General features: G+C 36.8%; 2 protein-coding genes across 5 annotated transcripts; one reads left to right on the forward strand and one right to left on the reverse strand.

Moving 5' to 3' along the window:
* Positions 1–9,051: 9,051 nt before the first annotated feature.
* Positions 9,052–15,077, forward strand: LOC113702224 (uncharacterized). The gene is made up of 4 exons (XM_027223320.2): positions 9,052–9,374; positions 10,108–10,356; positions 12,079–12,298; positions 14,431–15,077. Exons 1-4 carry the CDS (start codon positions 9,217–9,219, stop codon positions 14,683–14,685), a joined length of 882 nt encoding a protein of 293 aa, XP_027079121.1. The 5' UTR covers positions 9,052–9,216; the 3' UTR covers positions 14,686–15,077.
* A 704-nt stretch (positions 15,078–15,781) lies between these two features.
* LOC113701876 (uncharacterized) lies at positions 15,782–24,639 on the reverse strand. Of its 4 annotated transcripts, none has more exons than XM_027222756.2 (8): positions 19,784–24,639; positions 19,409–19,659; positions 19,179–19,323; positions 18,373–18,574; positions 17,995–18,291; positions 17,404–17,792; positions 17,167–17,271; positions 15,782–16,872 (listed from the first exon to the last, which is right to left on the reverse strand). In XM_027222756.2, exons 1-8 carry the CDS (start codon positions 24,635–24,637, stop codon positions 16,204–16,206), a joined length of 6,912 nt encoding a protein of 2,303 aa, XP_027078557.2. In that variant the 5' UTR covers positions 24,638–24,639; the 3' UTR covers positions 15,782–16,203. The 4 variants fall into 4 exon arrangements, with proteins under 4 accessions (XP_027078557.2, XP_027078556.2, XP_027078555.2 ...); XM_027222755.2 differs by having other exon boundaries at positions 17,404–17,864; XM_027222754.2 differs by having other exon boundaries at positions 17,167–17,792.
* Positions 24,640–25,588: the final 949 nt, after the last annotated feature.

Raw genomic sequence — 25,588 nt, forward strand, 5'->3', positions numbered from 1 at the left:
AAAATTGTACGAGAAAACAAAGACAAAAGAAGGCAAATAAAGTAAAAGGAGAGAAGTGGACCTTTCTTGGGGAGCAGGTCAGCAAACAAAAAGTGGACCTAAGTTCACCTACTGCAAATGTGACAAAATCAATTGACCTAAAACTTGCAAATTTTCTTTCAACATAAACTAATGCAACTAGACTTGGCTGAGCTAAGAAAACAGAAAATAAAATATACAAACAAGGCAGACGTATACATGCATTGGTCCCCAGGATAGAGTAGAATAACATCTAGTTACAATATAATGTAATTGTTGTTTTCATCCTGTTTGTCACCTCTGTGACGACTATTATACTCTAACAGTGATAACAACAAGATTTGAGCATCAGAAAATTTAGAAACCGGAGGAGGAAAGATACAATATTAATTTTAGAAACGACCATAACTTGATATACAAGATATAATCCTTGATTAATGTGATTTTGACACAAGAAAGAAAAAATGGAACCCCTGATTAGTGTGGATTTAATTATATAATAACCTCTACTAATACGACTTTCAATCAGGTTGATTATCTTTTGTTAATTTATTGCTCTAATGGGTTTTTTTTTATGGTGCAGGTAAGAACTTAAAAGCATAAGCCGACACAAAATTGGTTGTTACATTGATTTTAAAGTCATGATATAGAAGACAAAAAATCCTTGATTAGACCAGAGAAAGAAAAAAAATGAAATTGTGGGACGACTAACCCTTGATTAGTCTGGATTTGATCATATAATCAACTGTACTAATGCGACTTTTTCAGTTCAAATTTAAAAGCATAAGCTGAGAATTTAAAATTGATTTTGTCAATTGATTAGATGTGGTAATTGTAGTTTTATCGGAATGGACTAACCCGTTAGACTAGACGTAGTAAATATTCAGATTTCATTTGGATTAACCCAATGTGGACCCCGAAGCTGCATTAATAAGTGCCTCACATTTATATATTAAAAAAAAAAAGTGCCCACATTGGGCTTTACATATACATGAGCTTTAGGTGGATCGAGCTTGGACAATTAGAAGTAACAATGAATAAAGTCAAAAGTATTCATGTTCGAGTTCGAAGTACATTTCCTGAGCTCGATCTCAACAAACGTTTAACTTTGAAGTTTGATCTCGATTTGTATAAAATACATATAAGGTGCTCGAGCTCTCTTGAGAAGAAATTTGAGATCGAGCTCGAACTCGAGTGATAAAACATATAATTTTTTATAATAATAAAGGGTTTTAAATAATATAACAATTACAAAATATTTATAGACATAGGTTTGATACATGACACGTATGCAAACTATTTATATAGTGCTTTGCTCATGTATTCCAGTGCTTTTTCAAGAGCTACGAGCACTTTCCTCATAGCCATGAATAAATTTCCAAGAAACGGTACTCATAATTATTACGTGTTAGATTTCTAATTTAATTGCATTGGTTGATCAATTTTTGGTAAAATAAACATTTTTTTTGTATACATAGCTAGTAGATTATATACAAATTGGGGTACAGTGTGTATAATTATAATTAATTTTCTCGTAGCCATAAATTAATTTTATACTATCGATCGAATAAATTTATGCTCTCGTGACTGAATTTTATTGCATTGCAATTCATTTTGACATTGCTCAATTTATTTTCTAGCAGCTTATGAACCAAAACTAATATTGAATATATCCAACTTAAAGATTAATTGTAAAGCGCTGAGTGTTGTGCTGTTGCTAAATGTAAAAGTGTTAGAATGTGAACTAAGAAAAGTAAAGATTGTACAACTTCCTGATTTAACTAGCGCTGGAGTCAAGTATGGGTTCTTGGCTAGATGTAGACTTTTCTCTAGAATAGATGGCACTTTTTTTTTTTTTAAAGTTGTTGATAGTTGTACAGACAATAAATTAATAATATTCTTCCTATTGCCTATGCTACAGCAAAGAATAAAAATAAGGAATCACGCGCTTTGTTCTTTTATGCTACAGCAAAGAATAAAAATAAGGAATCACGCGCTTTGTTCTTTAGACTAGTAAAAGAAGATTTGAAAATTGAAAGAAATTATAAGTGTGATAAAATAAGCGACAAACAAAAAGGATTAATCCAAATATATGAGAATGTTTTTTTCAAATGCAACCTATGGATTCTATGTTGAACATTTGCATAGTAATTTTTCAATTGTTGGTTCCAAAGAGTAAGTTTTAAGGTGCACATTATGGACTATTGCAAAAAAAAAAAAAAAACACTAGCACAGTTCATCACCAAAACAAAAGAAAATGGCCACTAAATGTCATAATAAGCATTGCATGTGATTGATATTTGACACTAAATGGCCAGCAATTTGTTTATTGCTTAAGAAGATATTTTTTATTCATATATACATTTCTCCAAGATTTTTTAAAGTTAAACAATGAGATAAATTTTCTTATTTTGCATGGGAAGAAGTATGTAGTTATAATGTGTAGAAAGTAAAGATAGAGATAAAAGTGAAAATATTTCAAAAGTTAAACAAACACCAGAAAAATGACGTAAGAAAATATTTTCAATAAGCTAACCAAACACCTAAAAATGATGAAAGGGAAATGATTTTCATGGAAAATTACTTCCACAAAAAATATTTTCTCAAGGAAAACATTTTACTTCCAACCAAACAGACCCTTCATGTTATTGAACAACATCTGCCAATGTTTCAATAGAAATACATTATTGGATACCAGAGAAAAGCCAATAAATAATTATTGAAACTATACATGATACAAATAATAGAAAGGAACAAGAATCTAGTGAAAGAGAATTGGAAACATTATTTTTATTGTCTTGAAAATTCTTGAGAGAATGTAAAGGAATATGGAGAGAGCACCTGAATGCTTTCCATTCAATTCAAGAAGCAAAATTGTATTTGCAGAAAAGGGGATCTAATAGGTATTACTGGGATAGAAGTAAATGATATAGGTCAAACTATGATGATTTTCTTCTAAACAAAATTCTAGCACATACAAAGCTCAATACCAACTAGGGGATATTAAGGTGATAATATGAGAGCAAATGGCATTTCTTTGTCAAGCATTAATATAATGCAGGTTTGAGTAATCCTTTGGTGACTTTACCTATTCTACAAATATTTGAGAAAAAATAGCATAACATAGATAAGGCTTCCAAAACAACTGCAAGTATGTTTTATTTGTCAGCGCATTCAACTTTATTAGTTGGTATGTGTAATTGTTGTTATTCATTTTAGTTTAGTTGTAGGTATGAAGAAAAGCCAATATATCTACTAATGAGTCTTCAAACAAAAAAAAAAAAGAGTGCTCATTCTACTATTTCAATGCTATTTTATAATGCATTCTCAATTTATATTATATGTTGCTAATTTTTGTAGAAGACAATATGGTAAAAGTAAGTTCCAATTAATAGCAACTTCTAGAAAAACAAAACCGAACAAGTCACGTTCATAGACAAATTAATAAGATGTTAACTAATTTTAATTGTTCTTTTGAATGATGCAAGAGACTGAACAATTGGTTGAGATGGATCTTATAACATGATCTATCCCAAATTATCTAAATACGTATCAAATGTTTGGCATGTCAAATTAAGTCTCAAGTGAAATATATTAGCAAGCCATTGCTTGTAACCAAAAGAAGATGCAAATGCCTTCTTTCAAGACTAAAGATATTTATAGGCATGTTACTACCACTAGCAAAGCGAAGAAAGGATGCTGCTAGTCCTCTTAGATCGAGGGGGAAAGAGACAATATTGTGAATATTGCCTGTTTTTTGTTTTGTATGTATTTATGAACTTTTGGTTTGAAGCGAAATTAGGATGAATATTGTAGTTGAAATTGATTTTTATTAGTTATTGGGTATTATATCTTTGTTTATGGTCCTAAAGTTAATCGGGCATCCTTTTTTTAACCTCCCACCTAGGGCTGCTGTCGAGCCGACTCGAGCTCGAGTAGTTCACTACTCGAACTCGATTCGAAGAAAAATAACTAAACTCGAGCTCGTCAAGCTTTTAAAATTCGAGCTCGAGCTCGACATCAATTTATGGAACTCGAGTTCAAGTTTAATTAAATGTAATTAATTCAAATCAAGCTCAATCGAGCTTATTCGAGCTCAATCAAGCCTAATCAAGCTCAAGTAATAAAAATTAATATTTTATATATAATTTTAAATAAAGGATATTATTGACATTTCACAATAATAAAAATTAAAATATATATTATAAAAAGCTCGATAGAGCTCGTCGAATATCATATTTCCAAGATCGAACTCGACTCGATAGCTCGTCGAGAAATGGACCCCGTAGATTTTTTTTTTAGGTGTGCCCCGCGAGGAATGGACCCACTAGATTATTCCCCACCTTCCACAACTTGCTGGCAGCAAGGTTCGAACCAGAAACCTAAGACTCCATCTTCAGCAACCTCAACCACCAGACCAAGCCCCGGATGGCTCTCCCTGTGGTCTTGTCTAAACTGGAAGATGCTAAAAAATAGGCTAGATGGCCAGCAAATGACATCCACGAGCAATGAAAATGTGAATGGTGGTGAAAAAGGCACATATTACTCTTCAACTCATATTTTCTTTTCCAAAATGCCCTTTAGCAAGGCTAAGCCAAAATTATAATTATAAAAAATTAGTGGGTTGAAGTGAAACTTTTTGGAAATGTCTTCCTTTTCACTCTTTGTTTCTATGTGATTGTATTTTTACTCTTCCCCAATTCCAAACTTCACATGTTGCTTCACTCCTTCTCAATTCAAAAATTCACATAGATCCTAAAGTTCCAGTCTTTATTCATAGCGTTCTTTTTTCTTTTCCTTTTTTCCTTCTTGTTTTCTCCACAACCCAAATCACTATATCTTTCCTTCTTTTCTTTTTTCCTTTTATTGATTTTTCCTTCTTTGTTTCAAAATTTTCAATGAAGGTTGAATTCAATAATTAAAAGCCGAACAGCTTACAATTTGAGGGGTATAGGCATGAAATTAATGTAGTAATGGTCAATGGATTTTAATATTCAAGAGCAGTTTTGCTATTTTTTAGTCACTTTAGACCAAATTGAATGCTGGGATCATGATTTACAGAAAAATGGATTATGGAATGATATTTTGGTGAGATTTCATTGCTGGAGGCTGCTGCTCACAATGGTGCGGCTGGGCATGCCACTAATGTGGCTGTGTCTAGTACTTCAAAAGTCCCAAAACTTCTATATCTTTTTTGTCAGATCAAGCGCTTACCATTGCACCAAAAGTTATAGCTGTTAGCGAAGACGCAACTTTATTTCCTTAACCACAATGGCAGCGCAAAGCACCGTACCACGCTCGGCCAGCATGAGGGGCTGCACCCCTGGGTGCCACGGGCTGGGCGTTTAGTCCCGTCGAACCGGGATCTGAGGGATGTTGCTGATTAGACCAACATTTTTTGTATTTAGCTTATTTAATTAATCATGTGCCTTTTGTTGCTTTCTTGTACAAGAAATAAAAAAAAAAGATAAAATAAAGTGATAATTTCAGTGGTAAAGAATTCATCTTTATAGGCTTTCTTTTTTTACTGAATTTTAAAAGGAAAAATGATTAGGTTTCAATAGTTTATGTGGTTGAAGATGGTTGGCATTATAGTAGTACTGGTATAGAATTTGATAATGCATTGGATTGACAGAGCAATGTCCGGCGGTGATATAGTGTTATTGGTGGTGGGATGTGATGCCTGAGAGAAGAAGAAGAAAAGAGTAATTCAAAGGAAGAAAAAAAAAAAGAAAGAAAGAAAAAGAAAAAATCAAGACTGAAAATATAAGGATTAAGATGATAAGAAAAAAAATATAAGAAAGGGAAAAAGACTAAAAAAATGATGAGAGAAATGATAATACTTGATAGGTCTTTGGTTTGGTCAATAATATAAATGGGGTTAAAATTGGTATTTCATAATTTATCGATTATCCAGTCACATTTGAAACACTTTCTAGTTTAGTCAGAACTACAAGAGAGTTCCAAATGATAAGGAGGTCACCTAACTTTTGCATAAACCGTAGAAGGGTTTTCTGGATTTTATGCTTAATTTAAATACACAATTATGAACCGTTACAAAAATAGTGTAAAGCAAACACTTCTTTTAAAACATATAGACCTTATACATTTTCAATCCTATATCCTACCTTCTTTATCAAATTAGCAGAGTTAATCCAGACCATTTTCTAGCTAACAAAAAAAGGTCCATTTTTGTAATTTTAGTGTTTTTTTTTTTGCAAAATAAAGTTTCAACTCTAACAAAAAAAATAGGGTCACGTTCAAATCTTCTTTCACAATTCAAGCTCAATGTCAACTTTCTCTCCTTTGCATGTCGCCTATCACCTTTTTAGAGCCAAATAACAAGTAGCAAGACAACTGACACCACCATCATGCCAATAAAAATGTTCCCTCTTGCACATTTTTTCAATATTCTCTTCTATCTAATTTTGCTTGACTAGCAAACCAAGTAAAGGAACTTTTCCTCTTGTGCAAATTGGATCATCAAGCCAAGCAAAATAGTTGCACTTATCAAAAAATATTAATGTCATTTTCCTCAAATCAATGAACTAAAATCAAATTTTATTGTATGTTCGTATCATAAAGAAACAATAGATTTCTCACTGGCCATAAAGGACAATCAAAAAACCCTTCTTCCTAGATTATCACTCTGCTAACATGTTAATTTTTCTCTCTTTCGACAATCGCATAGGGTAATTGATGACTTGAAACTTCAAAACTTCTACTTCTCATTTGAGTAAAATTTGGAAATAGAGGATAGTGTTTTTTTCTCCAAAATTTTTTGTGTCTTCTCGATCTTCTTGTTTGATTTGTGATTGAGGAGAGAGTTCTGATTGCTGGAAATTTTATGGGACTGGATGAAAAAGAGTGGTTGAATTAGGAAAGGATTGTTGAGGGTTCTTGTCAACTAACTTGGTCAACTAACGAATCATGTTGGTCAAGTGAGAAATTCTGTCCAAATCGCTCAATTGTCCTCAATTGGTTGAAATTATAGGACTATACGGATCATAAAATATGCTTTGGTTGAAACTTTACCACTAAAATTAATCAACACCCTACGTATTGGGGACGAAAAGTGCATTTTTTTCCAAAACTAATGCAGCCTTCTCTCTTGACTCTACATAACTGTTAAACTTTCACACAAGCAATAGATTGGTTGTGATGTTCACCCCTATGCCTTCAACATACTCTACAAATTCATAATCTGTTTGTTGGTTTATCAGTCACATCTCCATTTTTTTTAGTTTCAACTGCGGTTCGAAAAAATTCAACAAGGAAATTAGGGTTTGAAAAAAAAAAAAACAATATTGATTTGATATGAAGATGGAGAGAGACAATGATGGAAAGAGAGGCACAATGGTCATTTACACATCCTTAAACTCCCAATTATTATACTGCAAAAGTACTCTTCCTGCTTTATGAATTATGCCAAAGTTATACCCTATTTACGAAAAAAACTTCTCTGACGTAGTTTTGTTCCAAGTTTCCCAAAGACATATTCAAGTCTTCACATCTACTAACTTTAGTTTATTTATTCTTTCAACAATAGCCTCTATTTATCATAAAAGACGTATTTGGTCCTTTATTCTTATACCTACTTTCAACTTTAGTCTTTTATCAATTTTTGTCTAATATTATTGTTAGTTTTTAGGGACACATAACAACTAATCTTTTGTCACATTAGCCAATATGGATTGACACCTCTATCTAAGTGTTTAAAATTGGCAACATAAAATCTTATTAGGAACTTCAAAATACTTTTAGAAGTTAGTTGTAATGCATCTCTATTATCATTTTAAATAAACTAACATAAACTTCAATGAAATGCAAATGCATGATAAAACATATTCTAGTCTTTGTACTATTAAAAAATTAGGACAATAAGTATTACATATTGGCAAAAAAAAAAAAAAATTGACTCAGTGATTTTTATTTCTCTATTCTGTACTACTATTCATTATTTTACTCATAATATTATGACTATAATTAAATATTGTACTCTTAATAAGGTTTTTAAGAGGTATAGATTGGTTATGATGTTCACCCCCATACCTTCAACAATACTCTACAAATTCACGATCTATTTGTTAATTTATCCGTCACATCCCCATTATTTTATTAGTTCTAGTTGTGGTTCCAAAGGATTCGATGAAAGGAAAAAATTGAGGAAATTAGGATTTGGAAGAAGAACAATATTGATTTGATATGAAGACAGAGAGAGATGATCATGGAAGGAGTGGCAGAGTGGTAATTTACTCATTTTTAAACTCTCAATTATTAAAATGCAAAAGCACTCTTCCTGCTTTATGAATTATGCCAAAGTTATGCCCCACTTACAAATTATGAAACTTCTCTTACTTCTATGCCAAGTTTCCCAAGGACATTCTAGTCTCCACATTTGCTAACTTTCATTTATTCATTTTTTCAACAATACTTGCTACTTATTGTAAAATACATATATGGTCCTTTATCCTTATACATACCTCTAACTTTAGTCTTTTATTAATTTTTGTCTAATATTATTAGTTCTTCATCAGTTCAATTTGGGGACAAATAACAACTAACATTTTGTTTTTAGGCAATATTGGTTGACACATCTATAAGTGTTTAGTTATCATACATATGTATTATCATTTTAAATAAAATAACATAATTTCAATGAAAATCTGCTGCAAATTCATGATAAAACATGTTTACCGTCTTTGTACTATTAAAATAAATATTAGAACAATAAGTATTACACATTGCAAAAGTTTTTTTGACTTGGTAATTTTTATTACTCTATTCTGTATTACCATTCATTATTCTGCTCATTATATTATAACTGTAATTAACTATTATACTCTTCATTATTAATTTCTACGAAGGCATTTTGAAATTTGAAGTGCTTCATCATCACCTAACAAATAAGGTCGAGTACTCTTAACTATGCAATTAGATCAACTCGAGTTGGATGTGTTAACTGCAATAGACAAGGGACTATGATTAAAACCAAGCATAAAAACAAGAAAAAAATCTGTCATATTGCAATAGATAAGGGACTAAACCGAAACTGGGTGCAAAAATAAAGCACCAAAATTTTAACTCCACTCCGTATAACCCAAAAATCCCGGTGCTGACCCGATCCGACTTCATAATGGTTGTTTACTTATTTTTAGCTGGTTATAAAACCATATAATAGACAGTTTTAAAAAAAACATGGGTCGGAGCCGGAGCCGGAGCCTATCGAGGTCACCGTCGTACTCTCGGAGAGGCCACTCCCGGTCTCCGTCTCCGTCTCCGGTCAGTCACCGGTATGGTAGCCGCCGTAGTCGTAGGGACCGCAGCCGGTCACGTTATTCCAACTCTCAGAGCAGGTCAGCCTACTAAAAACCCTAACTTCTCTCTCTCTTTTTTTGCTCTCAAACTTTAATGCTAATTTTTGTTCTTTAATTACATATTTAAGATGTAGTTGCAGATATTTCTTAATTTGATATAGATGTTTTGGGTCCCTGTTGCGGTTTCTGTTTTGCTGAATGTGTTGTACGCTGTGCTTCTGGTTTGTACTCTGCCTGGGATGGTTTTGGAATTAGAATGCATTGGTAGATAATATTTGGAAAGATTTTTTGTGTTTCAAAATGCCTGGAAAATAGGATTGTCTTGAGTTGGTGAAGGGTAACTGGACTGATTTCTGTACAAAATTTTATCTTGTTATGTGCATTCAACACCACGTTTAGTACAGAAATAAGATACAGTACAAATCCACTTTCCAATAAGTTACGCGACTTGCGTGATTTTGTCACTAAATTTCCCTTGACATCGTTGCTTTGACAGTATTAGTTGAGCGTTCTTCGTAGAGCTTTAACACTCTTGTATAAAATCTTTTTTTTTTTGATAGAGAATTTAAAATTTCAACTGCCGAGAACTTATATTCGCTAACATTAGGTTTGTCAGAATTGTTAGTAGAATTGTTTGTTTGAATTTTTGACAGTCTTGTACACAATCTTGTTTTTGATTTAGAAATGAAAATTTGAACTGCTAAGAACATATAGTGGCTAAATTTAAGTTCGTTTCACCAATAATATGACATTAGGTGCTCTCATCTGACAGGCGAAGAAGTCGTTCAAGTAGTTCTCGTCGACGTAGAAGTCGTTCAAGTAGTCCTCGACGACGCCGAAGTCGTTCACCCACATTGAGGCGCCGAAAGAGCCCTTCTCCAACACCTAGGCATCACAGGAGACAGAGAAGTAGGAGTTACTCGTTGTCACCTGTTAACAAGTCTCCTAGTTCTAGTCCGGCATCATCTGAGCTCAAGAATGCCTCAGAAAAGACCAGAAAGGAAGAAGAAGAGAAGAAAAGGTACATCTATTTCTACTTTTCTTCCTGATACTTTTAATATCTATTATATGCCAATGACATGTATTATTTATTCATTAAAAAAAGAGCATAATATCTTCTTAAAAAATCTAGGCCATGCATATTTATTTGACCTTCATGGAGTGTTGGATTTTTTTTAGTCAGATTTTATGTTGGACCAAATTGTAATCCATCTGAACTGACTCCCTCAATTCCCTATAGTATGTGGTGTTGAACCTATGCATTTACAGAATTGGAATTTTAGCAATGCTAAAATTTGGGTCTACCCCCATGGCATGATAATTTGACTTATGCTCATTGCATGACTATACAACTCATGCTAATTTCTCCATTCTGCAGCAGAGTAATACATATGGCTATACGAATTAAAGAAATCCAAGCATTACCATTGTTTATGTAGTGTCCTACCATTGTTTATGTGCCTTTTTTTATTTGATCTTGTTGTTGAAAAATAAAATTGTACCTAAAAATTGCTTAAAAGTTTGCTTTATGCTTGTATAAACTTGAGAAGTTGACTTTCTTATTGAGAGTGTGGGAAATACGCAAAAGCCTTTTGGAAGGTTTGTAGCTGTTTATACTTTTACTTTTTTTTCTGGATTGCTTATGTTTCTTACTATTAGTCTTGATTTGACTTACAATGTGACAACTTTCTGCGACAAGGTTAGGAAAGAAAATTTCATATAACAGGTCTGTTGCTGGGGAATCAAAGGGGAAAGATATATTGGTGATTGGAGTGCTTAAATGTTCTTTCAGTTAAAGTATATTTAGTCATTGATATCACAGTTGTGCCTTACATAGGTAGTTGTCCAAAAATCAGAACTGAACAATCTTGGTGCAGGTGGATGACAATGCCAGAAAGCTAAAAGATGACAAAGGAATTGGCATTGAGAAAGAACACATATCGTGCATAGCAGCTTTAGTGATTGTTGATGAATTTAATTTTACGCAAAAAATATTTATGATTAATGACCAAGTGTAGGAGGATTGCTTCCAAATGTGTTCCTACTGTGAAAGATGCTCATAATTGCCCAAATGGATTATCTACAGGAAGAATTATTTGCTTTTGACTGGTAGCATTAGTTGTTTGCTCTGATGAGATATTAGGATTTCATGATCACTATGTATAAAGCCTACTCCCTTTGTCCTGCCGTTGAAGTTAACAGATGTTGGCACACTTTTTAACTAAACAGTGTGAATAGATTTCCATTCTTAAAAATGTACTAGCTATTCTACCTTTTCCAGCCATAGCTTGTGTATGTAGCCTTTAAATGGTAGAATTATAGTGTTAAAGTTACTTCATTTGGATTTTGTAAGGTGACAGTCATTTTGGAATCAATGTGGTTGATACCATCTCGATTAAGGATTCTTTTACGTAGTTACTATACCCTAAAAGGATCATAGTCTAAGAAAATTTCTGGTCTTAGTGCTCCTTGTACTATTTGAATCTAAGTCATGAGAGCTGGAATGATTTGACAAGAGAACTTTTGTGGTTTTAAATGCTCAGATTTATGTTTGTGTAATATGTTACTGATGGTTCCCAAGATTTATGCAGTTTTGAAAGATTTTACTTTTATGAAACAGCCAGAATACTAGTTAGCAGGCTAGCCATATAATTATGAGGACCCAAACCTAGTTCTGCTAATCTAGGTAATGGAAGAAACTCTTCTTATTCAAGTTGCTTCAAGTTGCTTCATGTGTTCTCAGAGAACAGCAAGAAGAAGAACTGAAAAGATTAGAAGAGGAGACTGCAAGGAGGTTGGAAGACGAAATCCGGAGGAAGGTTGAAGAAAAATTGGCTTCAGAAGAAGTTAAACTGGAAATATTAAGAAGGATAGAAGAAGGCCAGAAGAAATTGTTTGAGGATGTTGAAGTTCAACTGCAAAAGGAAAAAGAAGCTGCTCTTATGGAGGCAAAACTAAAAGAAGTATGCATCTCATTCCAATTTCCACTATAAGATTCTCTTTTTTATTTTTATTTTTTATAATTTTTGTATCTATGTTAGACCTTTTAGACCATTATAAACAATCACAGATTAGAAAAAGTTGACAAATTTTTACCCATCTTCACTTTCTTTCACTATGAAAAAGAGAATTAGCTTTAGCTGCATTAAGTACGTACTTATTCTACTCTACCACAGAAAATGAACCAATAAATTAATTTATCTTCAATTTCATTACTGAGAAAAAGGGACTCTAGTTAGCTGCATAATGTATTATTCATTGTGTTCCACGTTAGAAATTCTGATACACTTGGCTTGAGGAAATAATTTAGGTGATTAATATCTCTTTGGTGTTTGTTGTACTTTGTTGGAGATTTGAAATACATATTCTTATTTTGAAAGGATATACCAGCAAGAAGAATGCTTTTCTAGGCTAAATCCATTTTCCGGATATAAAGATTGAAACGGTAGCGTGGGAGTTATTTGTAATTAAATCCCGTTTATACTCATTAAAAGAATATTTTGAACCACATTAAAAAATAATATTTTTTGAACTCTTTTTCCGTCTTAAGTTTTGGGCAGTGCAAGTTCTGAAGGACAAAGACAGGGAAAATTGGTCATCCTTATTTTTTCTCACTATCAAGTGGTGAACTAATGATAACACCGCTCTAGTTTTTCACCTTTTCAGTGGTAGACTATGATAGCTTAGGGCGCTAGGCATGTGAGTGTAATCTACCATGAAGAAAAAAATAGAAGATATAAAGGATAAATATTCTGCAAGGAGCTTGATTCCTTAAAACAAGGCTGTGTAGTGAATATGTCATGTTTTATTCTTTTAGTGTTATTTTAATGCAAACTGGTGCTTTAGAATCTGGGCCCTACTGATGCAGTTGTTGTGTCAAAGAAACTTTTCATATATTTCAATGATAAAAATAATTTGTTTTCACAGGCAAGAAAAAGAAAGGAACATATGCTGTTAAGTTCTTGATATGCTGACAAAAGTCTTACAAATAACATGTTATTGATTGGAAATGTGTTTATGTGGTTTTGGATTTAACTCCATAATTAGCAGAGAGGACATTTTTGTTTGTGAGCCCATAACAATTAGGGGTTTTCTTTAAGTTCAGATTAACATCCTGATAATTATGTTCTACAGAACTGTGATTCCCAGTTACTAAATGAGATTCAAGTGACCTCTCTCTCTCTCTCTGCACCAATCATTTTTAGTTTTTTGTCTTATTTATTTGCCCCAAAAAAAAAAATTAGCACATTGGTTTCTGCATTGCACATGTTTTAATGTTTATAATATTATTTATCTTTGTAAAATCTGCATAAAATGAGTTAGAATCATAATAGGAGAAAATGAACCTACGTTATGTATAAGTCGTTTGAATCTTAGAGTGCTTGATGATATCTCTTTTTGGTTTAGGTGATCTTACACTTATTTCTGGTGCTGCTTCATGATTGGTTCTGTAAATACATCTTTGGGGAATATTTTGATGAGACATCTTTTTTTCGTTTCCGTCTTTTGGGGTTCAAGTTTAGTAGGTATGGTCATCATTGTGATATTACCAAGACATGAAAATTAAAAAAATGGCTTATCTTGTAATAGTTAACAGATATCTGGTACGAGATTTATGCACTAGTTTTAAGTTGAAGCTTAGGTGTGTCAGATGTATGCTTCACATGGCAGTGTTCCATGTCGTTTTCCTGTTATTTGGTTAGCTGTAACCTTGGCCTGTGGCTTATGTTGGCTCTGCCAATATTTCTCTTTAAACTCTAAATATCTGGGATAATGTGCATGTTGAGGCTCAAAATCAGGAGAAATTCATCTTCTGAAGCTTTAGTTGATTATCTATTTCAGTAGAATTTCTTGAAAGTCCCTAGGTACTCTTTAGCATGCAATGTCATTTTTTTTTTCATATATCTGATTAGAAGAAGTATGCTGCATGTACTGTTGCTAGCAGTTATTAGCTGCAACATACAGCGTAATCAAATTTACAACATGTATTTCCCTCCTTATTATAACTTTCTTTAATGTATTTTAACCGGCATTGCCTAAGTGGTGTCTTAATTCTGCTGTCTTGTGTTTGAACATCTACTACATTGCATCATAGGAACAAGCTCGAAAGGAGAGGGAAGAGCTGGATAAAATGCTTGAGGAGAATAGAAGGCGGGTAGAAGAGGCTCAGACGATGTTAGCTATGGAACTTCAGCGAAAAGAAGAAGAACGCCATCGGGAGTTGGAGTTGATTCAAAGACAAAAAGAAGAGGCTGCTCGAAGAAAGAAACTGGAAGACGAGGAAGAACACGCGAATCAGATGATATCGACCAGCAAGAGCAGATCTCGATCAAGGTCAATTGGTCTGTGATTCGGGTTGAGCAACAGTAAGTTCAACAAAGACGGGCTTCACACTCTTCTTGAACAGTCTACGCTTCAAAGGAGGCTGCCTAATGCTGGTGAACAGGGGACACATTTATTGAACAGAGTTGTGGTTTTGTTGAACTGCAATGTTTCAAGCATTTTGTTGTGTTTTTGTTTTCTTTCTAGATGCAACTTTCACGTGGGCTTTGCAGCTAGCAAGTTTCAGGACCATTGATTTGAATTGCAGTTTTAGACGCGTATTGTAGACTGATATTTGGTTCGTCAGAAACTCAGAATGACGCGGGAATGAATAGTCTATCGTAGTAGTTAATGGTATTCGTTTAAAGGACTTAGGACACTGGTAAAATTATGTTTAAAAGTTTCGAAGTTTCTCTTGTATTTATTTTTAGCTCTTTTGATTTAAGCTTAAATTATTCATGTACTTTTTTTGTCAAAAATATTTTCAAGTTTTCTTTTTAATATCTAAATTGTTATGCTTCACGCGAAATATATAACCAATAAAAAAAGAAATTATGTATAAAACTTTCCTGCTATATGTACTTTATTGAGCGAGTCATCACGTGTCACAACTTATATATAAAATTAAATATATATTTTTTGAGTAAATTTTATATACACTGACAGTGTATATATTATCTCTATTGGATGTATGATACATGTATAAAATTTGAATTTTAAATTCAAATTCGAATTAATGTATCTAATGGTGAAATGAAAGTGTACGCACTGTCAGTGTATAGGAGATTAATTCATACTTTTTTCTAACAAGCAAAACAGGTTAAGCATATTCCAATTGAACTTTCGACGACAATAAGCTTCCCCACCTTTAAATGAGCGAAGGGGCAAATTCCCAGTTTAGAAGATTGTGAAACGTACGAGTAATCAATTTCAACAATTTCCTCACGAAACAAATGAAGGCTTAAAAAATTTGTTCAAGTACACGAAAACAAGAACTTCAAGAATCGAGGGGAGGTTTCGTTCCGTCTACCTTCCTCATCTGGGCCGCAAGCCCAGAGTAACGAAGCAAAACTAAAGTGAAAGGTTGACTTGAACAAAGAAGCAAGTAAACCTCAAGCCAAAAGTTCAAGAAAGAAAAGTTTAAATAGGAGCAAAATAATGGAATTAAGCAGGTACATTAGAGAAGTTGCTACAAAAATGACCACTAGTGTACGGAAGAATCAATGTTCTCAAGCTCCAACAAACAAACAGAAAAGGACTTTATGGCTTGCAGAACCAACATTATTTTACGAGGACCATACCCAGCTTCTAGCTAAGCCAAACCCACTATTATAATTGCACACTATAGTAAGCGGACTCGAGAACCACGACACTGGAAATTGCCGTCACCGACTTCTACAACTCAATGAATGACCAAGTGAAGAAAAGAGATCCCCAAGCTGAAAGGCTCAAGAATTGAAAGAAAACATCCAAAATTTAAGCAACAACATCAAACTCACGAGGCAATTTCCAATACTCCATTGAATCAGCAGAGCACCCAAAAAAATCATCCTGGGGTTGGAGTCCCATTTGAAGTTTGTTTAGCCACATAGATTTGCTTCATTTTGGAAGAGGAAAATCCCTTGTCAGAACCAAAAGTCTGGTTCCTCCCATGGAAATTCATTCTCCGGTGGGACCATTCATTCCCTGCACTGTTTCTCTGAGAGGTCCCACTAGGGCCACTACCTCCTCTTTGGTAATTGTAGCCCACGGAATGACTCTGTTGCGCCGACAAATTCTTCTGCTGGGATGTCCTAGCCTTGGAACTGCTAGTGGTGTGTCCTTCACTTTTGTTGCTACCACCAGTTCGCAGATTCTCTGCAGTGCCAGTATCAGCACCAGCACCAGCACCGTTGGAGGAGCTCTGATTGACAGGATTTGGTGTAGATGCCCCAGCAGTGGCGGATCTTGATGAGTCTACTAAACATAGTTCATCAGGAAATTGTGCAGTATTTACCTCTGTTGCAACGGTAAAACCTGGGCCACTAGTAGAGGGAGTTGAAGTTTGAGACTCGGAGAAGCTAACATTCAGCTGTTGATCAATTGGATGTTGGTGTCCAAATTGAGGTGGTGGCACACCTTCCACTTGTTGCAATGGCCTCGAGAGAGGAATCGAATGAAGAGGTGATGCAGGAACATGAGACCAGCGAGCTTGGACGGGAATGTCTGGTGCTGACTAGAAAATTCAGGAGGACATGTTAAAATACCACTCTGGAAATGATAGTTCAGACAAGAAAAGAATATATTAAACAAAATATAGTGCAACATATCTATCCATTGACTTTGATTACCAAAGATCACAAACTTCAAACTTCATACACAAAAACACAAGAACTTGTATTGTGCATCTGAAAGCAAGAACAATTCATTCTCCTCTCCATTTGAGGTTACTTTTTCTCTTTTCGATTTTTTGTGGGGAGAGAGAGAGAGAGCTACAAAAAGCTACATATAGATAACAACAAATCTTTACCTGGAAGGGTGATAAATCGAACATGGTCAAAGGTGAGGCAATGGGCATAATTGGTGAACCAGAGGCAAGATGCTGTATAGCTCCAGCCATGTTGGCAGCATTCCTCTGTCCAGAAGTGATATTAGCATTATTCATATCATTCTCAGCCATACCAGCTGCGGATGATGAAGAATTGTGCTTCCAATCAGGATGCTTTCCTGAAGGGATATAAGTAGGACCCATAAAACTCAGTCCTACCTGTCCAAATTGTCCAACTGGAGCAAAATGATTATAAACCACCATGTGTGGAGGCCCTTGAACTCCAGGAATTCCTCCAGGCGGGCTAATGAAAGGACCAGTATATCCAGCCGGAGGTCCATAGAATGAATCCACAGTGGAATGGCACTGCTGCCATGTCCCAAGAGGCCCCGAAGTGGATGTACTCTTTTGAGGCTGTGATTGGGCACCAGCAGATTCTTCATGCGGACCAAAAGCAAAGATAGGACCACCCAAAATAGGATTCATCTCGTAGAAGGGAAAGGGCGATGGAGGGCCACCCGGAAAATGAGAAAGCATCTGGCTTGAAGAACTCTGGGGACTTGGTAAAGTTGGCCACAAGGAGATTGGAGGCGTTTCGACAGAAAGGTCTGCAGGAAGAGACACACTCAGAGATTCTTCTCCCCTAGATTGACCCACTAATTGTTGATCACGAGCCATACCTTTTTTTTTTTTTTGGGGAGGGGTGGGGGGTGGAAGAAGTTAATACAATATCAACAATGTTGAATTAACAATGAAGGCCACTATGAATAGACAACGAAAATGAACATGATAGAAAACATGAGGTAATACCATCAATATCTGCACCACCAAAGCTTTTGGAATCCGAAATAGCAACAGAACCTATTCCATTCCCAACAACCTCATCATTGCTGATAGCAGCAACAGCAACTGCAGAGGCAGCAGCTTCAGCTTCAGCCTCTGAATCTTGTAGATGAACACAAGAGTCATCAGTCTGTTTGTCTTTTTTGAAGAACAGAGCGCAGTCATTCTCAGCTACAGATAGACTCTGGGAAATTTGAATATCTTGTCTACTGGAGCCAGGAGCCCGGCTACTGGGAGGAAGGACAGGTGGGGAAGTAACAGCACCTGTTCAGAGGGGGAAAAAAATTAGGACACAGTTTCCACAGTTCGGAAAAACCCCAGCCATGGAGAAGTTCACAAAATTACCAAAGCAAATCTTCTCTCCAGCAAGCAGGGAGTTGATTGGACTAGCAGCAGATGAAAAGGATCTTTCTTTTGTCGGCATAGAAGACGATGGCAAGAGGGGGTCACTGACCGAGCTGCATTGGCCCCCAACAGAAGCAATTGGGGTGTCAAAGCAGGGAGGCTTCATAGCCTCCTCAAGTTGACTTTGAGTCAAGGCCATAACCTATGAAAATGAAATTAGTCAGAATTTTAAAGTTTAAGAAAAAAGATTAAATTCAAGAGCAACCATAACCAGAATGGTGATAAAGGTCAACAATACAAAAACAGCTTCATAACCATACAGAAGTCATTATCTGCTAAATCAGGTGTGCAAGTTGAGTGCCTACAAATTAGACTTTGGATGTACCCCCCCCCCCCCCCAACCCAAAAAAAAACCACCACCACCACAACAATATATAAGATTGCATACAACTTTGTGAACATGACATGTGCGTGCATATACAGACACACAGAGAGAGATGCATATGAGGTATACAAGTTGAGAGCCAAGAAAAAATTCATTTTAAAACCCCAAAATATATATATATGCACGAGAGAGAGAGGGAGAGAGATGGAACCCAACCAATCTGCGTGTGCATCTCCTGAAAAAAAAAAAATCGCTTTCTACATTATCAAGTTAGAGTAGAGTAGATCTAAACCAGTAAATGTCTGAAGCCACTCATATGAAGCAACAGAAAAGAATGTCAATATCACTAATTAACCATGTACCCAGAATCAATGAAGCCAGCGACCAACACTCATGTCATTCCAAAAGCAATGTTGCATACCTCTTGATTAATTCGTGCAGTGTCCCAAGTACTCATAGAAGATTGCACATTATCAACAACCTCATTCTTGCTCTCAAATATCATAGCAGGGCCAAGGTCTTTTCCAGCAACAGATACAATAGAGACAGAGCTTGTTTGATGATGCCTGTAAACAAATACCCATTACATAAAAAAAAAATTCAGAGGCAAACAAATTTGTTAGAAAAGATTTTGAAATATAAATTGCATACTTAATGTTTTGGGATGTTTTATCAGCCTGTATCTCAGATTTTACTGCAGGTGTGCCAATTGGTGCCAGCGGCTGGGACACCAAGGCAGCAGATGCTTCCTTATAAGCCAAAACTCGCCCTTCAGAGGATGCAAAACCTGAGTTCACGTTTGTGGATGATTCTCCAGCCAGTGATCCAGAAACTTTCTTAGAGTTGGTTGACCCCACAGTAGTCACAAAAGTCTGCCTAGTAACTCTAGGTTTACGTGGAGGCTGGCATTACATGGAAAACTTGAGTGAATCATGCTGAGCAAACAACAAATACCCTAAAGCAAGAACCAAAACAAAAACTCATAAAAGTACGGAAAAATCGCACAAGCAATGCAACCTTTATTACCTGAAATTTTGCCTTAATTTCTTTTTCTCTCTGTTCCCGTCGATCATTCAGCATTTGCCTTTTCGACCTCACTTCAATGAAGTCATCTTCGTCACTAGGTGCTTCTATGCCAGGTTGTTTGAAAACACGAACAACCCCACTTTGCAGGGGGGCATCAACATCCTCCTCAGAAATGTTTCTTTTCAAACTTGCCTCTCCAGACAGAGAGAAATTCTGATCCCTCAATGACATGTCTCTTCCACTTTCTTTAACAACCAGTTTCCCAGATTCAACATCCTGGGAAATAAAATTACCTGACATCAAACTCTCTGAATGAACTATTTGCTTCAACGACTTACTAGACATGGTCCCTCTCTTAGATCCACTTCTTGCAAACTGCGCATTAGATCTTCCATTGTAATTTGGTTTATCATCCGGATTTAAGCTATTAGAAGAAAATGAGCCATTTGGTTGCCTCCTTTCAACATTCTCCCGAACTCGAAATTCAGTTCGTTGGACAGTCCTCCTAGATCTCCTCTGAAAACCATGTGTATCTGAACTAGAAACGTCAGCAGCTGGAAGAGATGATCTCATGCTGGAATTCCTAACTGCATATGTGAATCTTCGCCCCTTGCTACCTGACACAGCACCTTGAGCCTTAATGCCACCAAAGTTTTTCTCGTTGGAAACAGATTCACTTATAGGTTGGATTGGCTGTGATTGACCTTCAGAAATTGTTCCCTTTGATGATGAAATACGATTCTTTCTAACAGCATCATTTTGCCCCCTATTCTCAGCTAGGCCAACCAATTCTGGTTTAAGTTTGTCATCACGACCACTTAAAACCTTTGCATTAGCACTCTGTGAAAGAGCACCACTATCCACAGTTTGTCTGACCAAACCTGAACTTAATTCAGATGATGCATTCCCATTAGGTTCACTTTTTCGTCCAGGAACAAAGGCAGGCTGCTTAATCCCAGCGGGAGATTGTACTTCATTTTTCACCACGTTCTGAGCAGAAGTGTCCTGAACTGGTTGAATACCCAAGGAACCCCCTGCATTCTGATTCACGCTATAAGGAGTCTGCACATTCGGCGGAACAAAAGGCATTGATAGAGGGGCAATGGGTGGGCCTCCATGGGAGACAGATGAATATCTGAGCTGACCAAACTGGAACATGGGTGGTTGTGATGGATGCATATGAGCAAGAGGTGCTCCTATAGGAGTATGAAGATGCAAAGGCATCTGTATCGAGCCAATCTGTATGGCAGGAACTGGAGATGGTATGAGAGAAGGACCAGAAAATAGCCCAAACTGAAGTTTAACAGGTGAATCAATTTGGCTTGGAGCAGATCCAATAGAAACTGCTGTTAGACCAGCAGAAGATGGCATGTCAACTGAAACAGATAAAGCTTGCTGAGCAGAAAGACCAGTTGTATCTGGTATTGAGGTGTATGGGTCCTCAATAGGTTTAAGAAAAGAATCTTGCATAGTAATCTCAGTTTCCTGGACCATAACTGAGACTGGCGAAAAACCACCTACATCTTCAGGGCTTGGTTCATCACCTTTTACACCATCAACCAGTCCCTCTTCTCCCGCAATAGGGATAGAGGAGTCTGATATGCCAAAGCCTCTTTCCTCATTGCTGAAATTTCTGTCAAAGTCATCACTTGGTATCTCAACCTCAATACCTTCATCAAAGCCTAAAACCAAGTTGCCCATCAAATGAGAATCTTTCTCTTCTAAATGTAAATCTTCAAATTCTTGGGTCAAATCCAAATTCTCATCATCTCCTGCCCTCACTTCATCCTCTTCCTCGTAACCATCTTCATCCTCATCATATTCTTCCTGCTGCTGCAGGTCCTCGTTATTCTCAAGAGTCCATTCCTCATCTTCAGTAGCAGAAACGGAACTGGAAGCAGTCATCCTCAGATGCTGCCCTGAATTGTCATTTAAGCTAATAGATTCATTCTCAGACACTGAAACATTTTTCCCTTCCACTGTAATAGATGCCATGGGAGAATCACTGGAATCATCCAACTCATCATGGGAGAGATGTGGTGGAGAGTTAGGAGGACTCGAAACAGATACAGAAGATTGTGAATCACACCTAGGAGTTATATCCTTGTTCGATTTCTGATCTTGAAGAGTGAGATCATCTTTCGGGATATCTAGTTCAGATTGCTGGAGGCCATCTTGATGACTACCATAATACGCTGTCTGCCTGGTTGGTTCACTTCTTTCTGCATGGCTGTAGTGGTTATCATCCAGGAATCCAGATGGTCCAGGATGATCATTCATACTCCTGAAAGAACTCCTCTGTGTATAGGCAATTGGAGGAGGAAGGACACGAGGTTGTCTCATGGAATATCGTGACCTTCCATAAGAATAAAGCTCATCTGCCTCAGAATGTGGATATGGCCTCTCTGGATGAGGAGGAGTATTGCCTCGAAAACGGTTCTGAACCCATCCAATATCACTGTACTTCTCAGCAGGATTATCTTGAAAATCTGAATCCATCTCCATGCTTCTGCTCAAGGAGTCTGCATCCCCTGAAAAGTTCCATCTCTGGTCTTTGTGATAGCCAAATTCATCTGCATAAGATTCTTTCCCTCCTCTTACATGAGCACTAGAAGACATATATCCTGCCCCTCCATGAAATTCTTTCCTAGGGACCGCTCTCGAGTTAGCAAATGAATCTCTCCTGGGACTGAAGTGACTAATCTCATTTTCCAGTAGCTGTGACGAAGAAGTATTGCCATTTTCAAACACATCCCTTCTCCATGAGTTCAAAGACTTTCCTCTGTCAAGAAAACCCGAAGATCCATCTCTGGTAGGATATGGCCTAGAACTAACGTCAAAAGGCCTGTTTAGAACAGTTGAGTCAAAAGAAGCTGATGCTGTTATCCTTTCCACCATTTTCTCACTATCTTCCCATGTTTCAACATCTGTAGAAGGGGAGATGTCTTTTTCCTTCAGTATTGCTGAAAATTTGTCATCTAAGTTCGTAGTAGCGACAGAAGAATCAGATTTCACAGCTTCAGCCTGCCTCTTGGCCATTCTTTCTTCCAATTCCAGTAGCTTTTGTTTAGCTGCCATCTTCCTCCTCTCCTCCTCCACAAGAATCCTCTTTTTCTCTTCTTCTCTGGCAATTCTCTGCTCTTCTGTTCTTCGAATAGCCTCCAAACGCTCCTGTTCTGCCCTCCATGCAGCTTCCTGTGCTTCCTCTTCCAGCCTTCGCACGCGTTCTTCCTCTTCCCTAATAAGCCGTTGTCTCTCCTCCTCTTCTCTTCGAGCCTGTTCCAAAGCTCTTTCTTGTTCTTCAATAATCCGCTGCCTCTCAAGTTCCTGCATCTTCTGAACCCTTTCAAGTTCAGCTTCGAATGATTCCCGAACAGGGTCATGCAAATAAGTCTGTTTGACCACATCCTTTTTCCTTTTAATAACTCCAACAAGACTACCAGAGAAGGGATCCCTTTCATCAAAACCTGCAGAACTTATAAAAGGATCCTCAAAATATGATCTTTCAGTTTTTGAAGAGACACGTTTGTCCCTTACAGAAGTCAGCAGTGGATCAGTCCCAGGAGGCATTTTTCCACCCGAAGCATACATAGATTTAGAGATGTTGCTATTCTGGAAATTGTCACCCCTATATCTGTTGGATTGTTCAGCACCATAGCGCTCCCGTGTATTCCATTCAGACCCTCGGCTGTTATATGATTCCTTTATGTTGTTCCACTGTTGTCGCGCTTCCACAAAATGGCTTCCATTCCTCCTTAAATGAGTAGTTTCCTCACTTGCTGAAAAACCACCATCTTGTAGGGGGTCCCCAACATGTGGTGGCATGTACTTGATATCTTTCCCAAAATCTTTGTTAAAAGCAGTTGTTCTTGCCACAACACTGTTTCTATCAGTTTTTGAATACCCAAAATCTCTACTTCGTTCAGTAATACCATGTCCTGTATCACGCTCATCATCACCCCAATCGGACCTTGGATTTAACTTGACTAATGGCAGGGGGCCAGGAAAGTACTCTTCTTTCCGAGGCTGATCAGCTAGGTGCGAACTACCCAACCCATGGCCCTCACCACCGTTCTCCATGGCGCCATTTCCACTTGTATGACGTGAAGCCTGGCCATGTGGACGCATATCAACAAGTGAATTTAAAAGAAAACTGTCCCGCTGTAGGTCAGTTGACTCCTCAGAGGTAACTAGTTTCTGTTTCTGATTCACATTATCCTGCGGTTTCTGCCCAGGCCCAGGTAATACAGGTAATACAGCTTGTAGAGAAGGAAAATCCTCACCCCTCAAAACCACGGCTCTGTCCACTGCCTTAGGAAAAGGTCTAGAAGAACTAGCACTTGAAGTAGCAACTGCAATACCACTAGCCCGAGCTGAAGGTGGCATATAAGCACTATTGACTCTACTGTCACCATCAATACCATGTCCAGTAGGCTCAACCTGCGGATCACCATCACCACCATCTTTCTCTGGCAAAGCTACCGCCACAGGCTTGGTCCAACCCATGCCGGACGAGGTGGGCCTCGGTCCACTACCAGGCCCAGTACCACTAGCCGTCCCGCTACTTGATCCTGACAAATCAAACCTCTCATGTTCCTTCCTCAACGAGGGCAAATTCAAGGGGGGTGGAACAGATAATTTGGGCCCAGCAGCCTTCTGTGAAATCCTCGACCGTGACAGAACCACCATTCCCCCACTCCCTCCACCACTTCCCAACCTGGCCCGAGCCCCAGCAGCTGCCTGCCCATAAGAGCCACTATAATGTTGATGATTATGATTAGAAGGCTGCCCATAAGACTTATTTAGATTAACAGATACAAACTTTGCCCCGACCCCTCCGCCATGATTGGCCATATCTCGCTACTACTGCAGATCCCAAACCAGTGCAACGCATCAAAACCCTAGTTTCACTTCTTTCTCGCAGAGTTGGAGCTTTTAAAAATCTCTCCCAAAAAAAAATAGATCCTACTGCAAGTACAAGAACAAATTAAATAAATCAATTAGTTGATGTAATTAAATCAATAGATTTAGTATGCCAAAAAGTATACGAAGAGTTGGATGAAATTGGTTGATGATATGGTCAACACAAATTTGTAAATAAGAAATAGATGAAAAGGAAGACATAAAAACACGCTCACACTTAGCAAACATTCCAAAGGATCAAGGCTCCTCTGTTTCAAGACAATAGCCAGAAAAATTAGAGATTTACATTTACAGATCAGGGTCTGCCAAAATGTATGATGCTGCTATAGTTATGTACATAGCATGTGCCAAAGTTCTAAGAAAAAAATTAGCAGCGAAAGTATCAGCATTTGCAGATCACCCTAAACTGACGTACTGATTATACACATGCACCAAATGAGATTTTTCAATTGAAGCTACAAAACTATGCCCAACACGAATCCATCGTTCAAAAGAACTTCAAATGAGTTGGTAAACAAAAATTAGAGTTGATTCTAATTACAGTACAATAATCCAACTATGTTGATAGAAACAAAATGCAGTAAACCCAAAAAAAAAAAAGGCTAATCACCCTACTGACAATGTTAAGAGGCATTTCCTATCAGCTCATCATATATCAGAAAAAAGATTCCTACTTTTCTTGGCAAAATCCTCTCTAACAAATCCATTCCACCACAACAGAAAAATACAGTGTGTATAAGCAAACAATTTTCCATATCCCAGTCAGCTTTGATGAAGACGGAAACAAAATGGACAACTCAAACACTTCAAAATCCCAAAAAAAAAAAGAAAAACATGACAGAATAGGGGGAAATACCTGCCTGCAGAGGAGGAAGGCGACGA

This window comes from Coffea arabica, chromosome 7e (genome assembly GCF_036785885.1).
Source record: "Coffea arabica cultivar ET-39 chromosome 7e, Coffea Arabica ET-39 HiFi, whole genome shotgun sequence".
Taxonomy (NCBI): Eukaryota; Viridiplantae; Streptophyta; class Magnoliopsida; order Gentianales; family Rubiaceae; genus Coffea; species Coffea arabica.